At 36.8% G+C, this 9,656-nt stretch overlaps 1 protein-coding gene across 1 annotated transcript; it reads right to left on the bottom strand.

Annotated features, from left to right (window-relative positions):
* Positions 1–344: 344 nt before the first annotated feature.
* LOC149219751 (protein SRC2-like) lies at positions 345–827 on the bottom strand. Its single transcript, XM_089386906.1, has one exon. The coding sequence runs from the start codon at positions 825–827 to the stop codon at positions 345–347; it is 483 nt and encodes a 160-aa protein (XP_089243032.1).
* Positions 828–9,656: the final 8,829 nt, after the last annotated feature.

Here is a 9,656-nt window from a genome sequence, read left to right as displayed (position 1 = left end):
TGCTTTGTTGTAAGCCACAACAGGATCTTGATCTTTCTTGGCACAGATGTTACTGTCAGATGGACTCAGATGAAATTTTGCAACCCCATTCTTCAATCCAACTTTATTCCTTTTCAATTTTGGGGCCATGAGAATCTGATAGCAGCCAACAAGTTTCTTCTTCTCCTACTCAACCATCTCACCACCATCTTTCTGCTTTTCTTGATCTTTGCCCTGTTCCTTGCATGCACTACTGTTGAAGTCTTGACAGTGGGATTGCTGTTCTTGGGCATCAAAAACATTATTAGGTTTAATGGACAGTAATTTTCTCACAAATGAAGGCATGGGTTCGATAGGATTCCCCATCAAATCTCTGAAACCCACAACGCCCCAGTTGCAAGGATGAATCTGTTCATTCTGTGAAGATCTACTCCATCAAGAATCATGGTGCCAAGGTTGAGAATGCCCTGTGGGTGACCAGAAGGACGACGGACCTGCAGTGCCAAGAAACTCATCCCACTGAAATATGTGCTCCTGTAGCCCTTGAGGAGAGTGGAAAGCAAGACCCTCACAGTGCCTAGCAGGGTATCTCTGAGGCAACCCACGCAGTATATCTCCATCATCACAGCAGAGGTTTCACAGCGGAACAAACTCTCTTCTACTCTGAATATGGCCTTGTCGTTCCAAGTAGGGTTTTCGCCCCCTATTCTGTCAATTTGTGTCGTCAGTTTTTTCTCAAAATTGATCCATACAACACAGTAGGTCTGCATCATGCCAAAAAGATGCATCTCCTTCAGATCTTGAGCTGAGATGATGTTAAGCTCCAGCTGTGTGTAAGCTTCCCCCATGATGTAGAGTGAATTTACTGCACAAGGAAACGCAATATTTAGAGACCACCCTGATTGAAATTACAGGAGAAGAAACACCATGAATGAAATCTTTTGAAATCTGAACATTATATAGAACTGACTTATAAGACAAAACACATCATAGACTCTCTAGCTCATGATGATGAAAGCAGATGGAAATCAGTGCAGAAGGCCAACCCAAATGGTCATGATCGAAGCCAAGAAGCAGAAAAACCCATTCATAGATACAACAATAATGGAACAAACAAAAATAAATTTGTACCAAATCCATTTTTTGTTTCATTTTAGAATTTTATTGTTGTGATTTCCATTTCAAAACTCCATTACTTCACCTGCACCTATAGTCTCAGGCTCTCATATTCATAAAAACAATGTACAAAATTTTGCTTGAGTTAGTTTTAGATTATAAAATATACCCATTTCAAAACTCCATTGCTTCACCTGCACCTATCTTCTCAGAATCTCATATTGATAAAAGAAATGTAGAAAATTTTGGTTGTTAGTGTTAGACTATAAAATATACCCATTTCAAAACTCCATTGCTTCACCTACACCTATCTTCTCAAGCTTTCATATTGATAAAAACAATGTAGAAAATTTTAGTTGAGTTAGTTTCAAACCATAAAATCTACCCCAACTTCATCTAATGGGCTTGTAATATAGCCTTCTTTCCCACATTTTCTTGATTATAAAATAATGTCAAAGTAAAACGAGAGTTAGAAATATTTTTCAACAATAGTCACTTGCATCAGCTGATTATTATCTCGCTTGGTTTTCATCCTTATGGCTTAATATGGACGGACCATTTTCTGCAAGATTAGGAAAGCCTTGTGAATCCTTTAGTTTCAAAGTAATTCTTTCAGATCACTTGCCTATCTATCTGGAGTCTAGACCTCTCAAACGAAGAGGTCTAAAAACATACCATTTTCATTTGAACAGCTATAGTTTGGCAACCCAGACATAGAAAATAAAATCCAGTATTAGTGAAATGAAGACACTCACATTACATGAACAAAAATGCGAAGTTTCAAAGTAATTCTTTCAGATCACTTGCCTATCTATCTGGAATCTAGACCTCTCAAACGAAGAGGCCTAAAAACATACCATTTTCATTTGAACAACTGGAGTTTGGCAACCCAGACATAGAAAATAAAATCCAGTATTAGTGAAATGAAGACACTCACATTACATGAACAAAAATGTGAATCCTTTCTAAGAAGCTTCAAAATGTAAAGAAAAAAGCGGAACAACTAGGTTTTTGTAAACATATTCAAAAGAAACATGAACTGGAGATAGAGATGGTTAGTGTTGTAAAAGAAAAGGAATTGATATTGTGGCTTGAAAACGACAGATGCTTCCTTTATACTTTTTCAGTGCCAACCATAAACCACCTTCCAATCTAAGGAAGTATAACAGTAAGTACAAGGAAGACCACAGATGCTTCCTTTATACTTCAATTGTCAAGCATTAACCAACATTCATAAGGTAGGTGCTTCCATAGACTCTATCTGATCATGTGACCAACCAGCCCAACTTAACAACCATGACAGCATCAGCAAATCAGTGGCCCCTTGCGGGGCCACACCAACCCAACTTAACAGCCATGACAGCATCAGGTGATCAGTGGCCCCTTGTGGGGCCACACCAGCCCACCTTTGGGCAAACCACTATGTAAGAAAATTAAAACTTGGTGGAAACTGTAGCAGCAAGCCACTTTTACCTACCCATCTTGTCTCTCTTGGCTAGTCTTCAAATGAATAGAGGAAAGATTACCGAGTCATGAACTTTTAAATGAGGGCATATTATCAAAAACCTTGAATGAGACTCTTGAGAATCTATAAAAGAAAAGAAGAAGTCAGACATGCCTGACTTAGTGGTTGATACAGTGCTTAACCACATTAATCACCCTCGTTCAATACTGGAAGGCATAAAGCCCTACGTTATTAAAACGTTCATGAGTTTGATAGGGTTCAAATTCAAAAAGATAAGAAAAAGGAGGTATTCTGTAGACAGAAGTCAATAATTCAATGGCTTAAAGATGGTGGAAGAAGCGGTGCCCGTTTCCTTAAAACCACTCAGAATAGAAGGGTTTATAATAAAGTTTTTGTAATAGAATACCAGACAACACAGTAGTAACTCAAATCTGCAAGGAAATCTACTTCAACCTCTACTGACGATGCCGGTTACTGAAGAAGAAATACAGGATGTTGTTTCCCCAAGAAAATAATAAGCCTCCTGGGACTGAATGGGTTCCCAACTCTATCTTCCTCATAATATGTGGCTTTTAAATAATGTTAATCTTCTTGGAGCAAAAGAAGAATCTACGAACTCTAGCAGAATAATGGAATTTCTACCTTCCTGAATGCCCATCGCAAATAATGAGGGAGCTTTAAACTGGACTATTTTAGACCAATCTCCTTGTATAATACTTCAATACAAGATTATCGCCAAGGCCCAAATCTAGTCTCCCTCCTGAATTGTTAATCAAGTTTAGGACGGGTAACGGTATGTTTCTCAAACTTGTCCTAGGATTAAAAATCTTGAAGTTTCCCACTAGCCATGTCGGATTCCCTCTTCCTGCATTTAGACATAAGGTAGGAAATTTAGCATCAATCACTGATAACTCAGCAGCAAGCTTGGTAATTGGACGAACAGATTTAATCCATGGCTGGCAGAGTTACAAATATCTAATACATTTTCTGGATTATACCATTGTATCCAAGGACTTTATGGATTTCTCTTTTTATCAGACCAACGTTGAATATTTTTCTATCCATGAGATTGCAACTAATATAACCCATGTTGTGGGAAGCCACATCTTTTAAGATTCTCTAGATTTAAGTCTTCTCTCTCCGATTTTGAGGATGTAGCTTTCCGTAATTGTGTTTCATTCTTTTTGGAATTCCAGCAAAATACATCTTTGTTTTCTTTTCTTTTCTGAGGATTTTTTAGTCGAGAGGTTCAATTTACAGAGCAGTACGAGGGAATGTGTAAGTTTGTCCATCAACTTACAGTGCAATATGAGGAATGTGTAATTTTGTCCATCAATTTACAGCGCAGTATGAGAGAATGTGTAAGTTTTCCCATCTTAGTATAATGATATTTCTACTTTAAAAAAACCTCCTTGGTGGCTCTATCTGGAATCTAGACCTCTCAAACAAAGAGGCCTAAAAACATACCATTTTCATTTGAACAGCTGCAGTTTGGCAACCCAGACATAGAAAATAAAATCCAGTATTAGTGAAATGAAGACACTCACATTACATGAACAAAAATGTGAAATCTTTCTAAGAAGCTTTAAAATGTAAAGAAAAAAGTGGAACAACTAGGTTTTTGTAAACATATTCAAAAGAAACATGAACTGGAGATAGAGATGGTTAGTGTTGTAAAATAAAAGGAATTGATATTGTGGCTTGAAAACAACAGATGCTTCCTTTATACTTTTTAAGTGCCAAGCATAAACCACCTTCCAATCTAAGGAAGGATAACAGTAAGTACAAGGAAGACCACAGATGCTTCCTTTATACTTCAATTGTCAAGCATTAACCAACATTCATAAGGTAGGTGCTTCCATAGACTCTATCTGATCATGTGACCAACCAGCCCAACTTAACATCCATGACAGCATCAGCAGATCAGTGGCCCAACTTAACAGCCATGACAGCATCAGCTGATCAGTGGCCCCTTGTGGGGCCACACCAGCCCACCTTTGGGCAAACCACTATGTAAGAAAATTAAAACTTGGTGGAAACTGTAGCAGCAAGCCACTTTCACCTACCCATCTTGTCTCTCATGGCTAGTCTTCAAATGAATAGAGGAAAGATTATCGAGTCATGAACTTTTAAATGAGGGCATATTATCAAAAACCTTGAATGAGACTCATGAGAATCTATAAAAGAAAAGAAGAAGTCAGACATGCCTGACTTAGTGGTTGATACAGTGCTTAACCACATTAATCACCCTCGTTCAAATACTGGAAGGCATAAAGCCCTGCGTTATTAAAAAGTTCATGAGTTTGATAGGGTTCAAATTCAAAAAGATAAGAAAAAGGAGGTATTCTGTAGACATAAGTCAATAATTCAATGGCTTAAAGATGGTGGAAGAAGTGGTGCCCGTTTCCTTAAAACCACTCAGAATAGAAGGGTTTATAATAAAATTTCTGTAATAGAATACCAGATAACACAGTAGTAACTCAAATCTGCAAGGAAATCTACTTCAACCTCTACTGACAATGCCGGTTATTGAAGAAGAAATACATGATGTTGTTTCCCCAAGAAAAGAATAAGCCTCCTGGGACTGGAATGGGTTCCCAACTCTATCTTCCTCATAATATGTGGCTTTTAAATAATGTTAATCTTCTTGGAGCAAAATAAGAATCTACAAACTCTAGCAGAATAATGGAATTTCTACCTTCCTGGATGCCCATCGCAAATAATGAGGGAGCTTTAAAATGGACTATTTTAGACCAATCTCCTTGTATAATACTTCAATACAAGATTATCGCCAAGGCCCAAATCTAGTCTCCCTCCTGAATTGTTAATCAAGTTCAGGAGGGGTAACGGTATGTTTCTCAAACTTGTCCTAGGATTACAAATCTTGAAGCTTCCCACTAGCCATGTCGGATTCCCTCTTCCTGCATTTAGACATAAGGTAGGAAATTTAGCATCAATCACTGATAACTCAGCAGCAAGCTTGGCAATTGGACGAACAAATTTAATCCATGGTTGGCAGAGTTACAAATATCCAATACATTTTCTGGATTATACCATCGTATCCAAGGACTTTCTGGATTTCTCTTTTTATCAGACCAACGTTGAATATTTCTCTATCCATGAGATTGCAACTAATATAACCCATGTTGTGGGAAGCCACATCTTTTAAGATTCTCCAGATTTAAGTCTTCTCTCTCCAATTTTGAGGATGTAGCTTTCCGTAATTGTGTTTCATTCTTTTTGGAATTCCAGCAAAATACATCTTTGTTTTCTTTTCTTTTCTGAGGATTTTTTAGTCGAGAGGTTCAATTTACAGAGCAGTACGAGGGAATGTGTAAGTTTGTCCATCAATTTACAGTGCAGTATGAGGAATGTGTAAGTTTGTCCATCAATTTACAGCGCAGTATGAGAGAATGTGTAAGTTTGCCCATCTTAGTATAATGATATTTCTACTTTAAAAAAACAAACATTTTGCCTAATAAAAAACCTAGAAAAAGAAGATCTGAAATGAAAGGGGTTTGTGCTCAAGGTGGTTAATGTTATTCTTCCAAACTAAAGAAACAAATGATACATAAAAACTGAAGACAAAAATAGGGGTAACTCCGAAAGCTCTATGGAACAAAGCCAGAGCACCTCTGCTGCTTTGCATTCAACGTAAGTTAGAAAAATGTGAAATGGGAAATCACAGTGTTCACACAGAATCTGATATTATCAATGAAGCATCTGAACTATCTGTACTTCTTTCTTTCCAAAATATTTGAAAAGGGGACCGAAGAACTGAAAATCTAGCAATCAGACAACACAAAACTTAGTATTAACCCTTTAAATTAGAAGCCTACAAGTCCTAATTTGGGTCACTATCATACCATGTAAAATGCTTTAAGAACTTCAATAAGAGACAGTCATTAATAAAAAATGAGCAAGGAAACCAGAGAGGAGTTAAGAATAGGCAGAGGAACGAACCGAAAAATGTGAAGGCCGGCCGACCCCAAACTTTCTTTCGTCTTACAAATGCGTGCCTATTTTCTGTGTTTTTTCACCAGATATCCATGTTTTTTCAAGGAATCCAAGCTCACTACCTAGCAAATAGTGATCTTATGTAACTATGGAGATCCGTCCCTCTTTTATTGACAGGCACAGCGCAGGAAAATACACAAATAGCCCGCGAGCTTTACAGCGTGAAAAACCGACAACGTGATTTGAAAGATTCTAACGGCAGGCCAAGTTTCTGTCATTCACCGACAACGTGATTTGAAAGATTCTAACGGCGGGCCAAGTTTCTGTCAAACTCAAGTCATGTCATTTTTTTTCCATGCGCACAGGGTTGCTATGGACATGGATAGGCCGAAGGAGCGTGCGATTCGTGAGGCAGGTGGGAATAAGAAAAAACAATGCATCAGATTTTCCACAAAGCCTTCAAATACAAAACATAACGCAGCCACAACATTAACAATATAGGTACAAAGAGTAATTGACTTACAGTGATTTCTGGGAAAGTACTTGAAAATGCAAGGTGGGCACCCTTGAAAATGGTTTCAAAATTCTTCAGCTATCCCTGGATCGAACTCAGCGAAATAAATATTTATTGTCCCAATTGATTCAGTGGATTTAAAATTTTGTAAGAGTGAGTCTGTATGGTAATTTTCAAAACTCTTGGGGCATAGCAAACCCTAAACTTAGATCAAGGTTAATGTGGAGCCATGATTTTGGTATATGCTATTGAGCCATACAATCAGGTTTATACATATTTTATTAAGAATTTCTATTGCAAAATTTTGTGCCGCATAGTTTTTTAGCGTGTTCACGTCAATATCATCCATCAATATTCTATGTTATCAACCAGCGGTCCACATAAGACAAACCTGGGATCAACCGCATTACCGTACAAATGTGGAGGTAAAGACCAGTTTCAAGCGATCAGCATATTAATTTGGACATGGAAGAGTTTGCTTCCGGAGTTTCATTCATAGTAATCATTTTTAAGCAAGGTAATCTAGACTAGGTGATGAATTCATTGATTGAAAATGATCACTATAGATAAAACACCAGAAGTAAACACCACCAAAACTTGTAAACAAGAATCTCGAGATGTGTATGTCAAAAACGACTTCTTGGGTCTAACTTAATCATCTGCCCTAATTTTTGGAGCCATGAGGGCTTCAATACATATCAATTGCATTTGTGGTATGTTAAAAAATACACATAATTTACTGAAAAACCTAAGCCTGTCCCCCCGCCATGGATTCACTGCAATTTACTGATCTCTATACGAAGTTCAAAGCAAGAACATGCATCTTCAAGGCTGAAAGTTGACTACGTCTTTGAGACGGAGGTAGAACCAGTGAATTCACTGAGCTGAGTTTGTTTTTTGTCACTGAATTTGTTGTTTGTACTATAGAGACAGAGGCTGAGTCTGCAACAAATGGCTTTAGCTGTACATAGAAGAGGAAGCAGGTCGCCCCGTTCTATTCAGAAGACGTTGCAGGGGGAATAAGGCATCACTATAGGAGTGTCACGAGTATATAACAGCACAAGGCTAAGCATGCAGGGAAGAAAGACATGAAGAGTCTCTGCGAAGAGTCTTATCGCCAGCAGGCAGTCTCTGCCAGCCACAACATTAACAATATAGGTACAAAGAGTAATTGACTTACAGTGATTTCTGGGAAAGTACTTGAAAATGCAAGGTGGGCAGCCTTGAAAATGGTTTCAAAATTCTTCACCTATCCCTAGATCGAACGCAGCGAAATAAATATTTATTGTCCCAATTGATTCAGTGGATTTAAAATTTTGTAAGAGTGAGTCTGTATGGTAATTTTCAAAACTCTTGGGGCATAGAAAACCCTAAACACAGATCAAGGTTAATGTGGAGCCATGATTTTGGTATATGCTATTGAGCCATACAATCAGGTTTATACATATTTTATTAAGCATTTCTATTGCAAAATTTAGTGCCGCATAGTTTTTTAGCCTGTTCACGTCAATATCATCCATCAAGAAGAAAGTATACCATACATAGAGGAAATTATCTATATCTCTAGAAGAGAAGACATACATACTATAGAAAATGAAATAGATGCAAAGACATACATTGAATAGCTACAAATGTAAATAAGGCTAAACACTAAAAATCAAGAACATTGTGTGTCAATGATAAGAGAAAACTAAAAAAAATCTCCAATAAGAAAATGACAACCCAAATAGAGTTGACAGCTCAATAGAATATCTATCTATAATGGTAAGGAAGGAATGTTGGCAGGGAAGGTAAGACATAGAAGAGTAATGACTATGTGATCAGGAATATAATTATCGTTATACAAAATTGATAGTATCATAAATGGCAGGAGACAAAGAGACAAATAATGAATTTTGTGCATATAAATTAATTGGACAACATTATATCCTATGCAATAGTTATAATGCTCTTGGAATAATTTAATTGGACAACTTTATGCATTAGGTATAAGACTCTTGCCATTATATTACATATTATCATTACTACAGGCATTTAGAGAAGCACTTAGAGAAGCCATGACCATTAAAGAAAATACATGTAGTACCATTTAATATTATTTACAGTGTCTTAAGGGCATCTTTACAATGTGTGGAAGACAATATTTACAGTGTATTAATTTGCAATGTGTTGCATTGAGGACGATATTTGCAGCATATTGTTTGCATAATTTTAAAACAATGCATGATATTTGCAGTATATTGTTTGTGGTGCTTTAATATAGTGCATGATATGGAGAGAATTGGATAATATCAATGTGTTAATGAGTTAATATTAAATGGTTAATGGTTAATGCATTAATATTCAATGTGTTAATTTATATATCCAATGAAATTCCATGCCATGTTAATACATTGGAGTTTTTCAATATATATATTCAATGCCATGCCATGCCATGTTAATACATTGGAGTTGTGTTATAACATTTGTGGAGCAACAATTTATAACATTAGAGTAGTGTTCAACATTGATTTTGGAGCTGTATTCATTCCTCGAGCATATAAGTATTTCTACTGAATGTATATTGGAGCAACATTTATAAACAACGTATTCAGTTAGAGCAGCATTGGAGCAGTGTGTATTGGA

The sequence above is a fragment of the Pinus tabuliformis genome, chromosome Q (genome assembly GCF_031772625.1).
Source record: "Pinus tabuliformis cultivar Carrire ecotype Pingquan chromosome Q, CPIR1, whole genome shotgun sequence".
Lineage (NCBI taxonomy): Eukaryota > Viridiplantae > Streptophyta > Pinopsida > Pinales > Pinaceae > Pinus > Pinus tabuliformis.
Note: the sequence above shows the minus strand (reverse complement) of the source record. Positions and strands in the feature narration are given on the sequence as shown.

Coding starts and splice junctions, on each gene's coding strand:
- LOC149219751 (XM_089386906.1), bottom strand. CDS start 827: ATGGGGGAAGCTTACACACAGCTGGAGCTTAACATCATCTCAGCTCAA.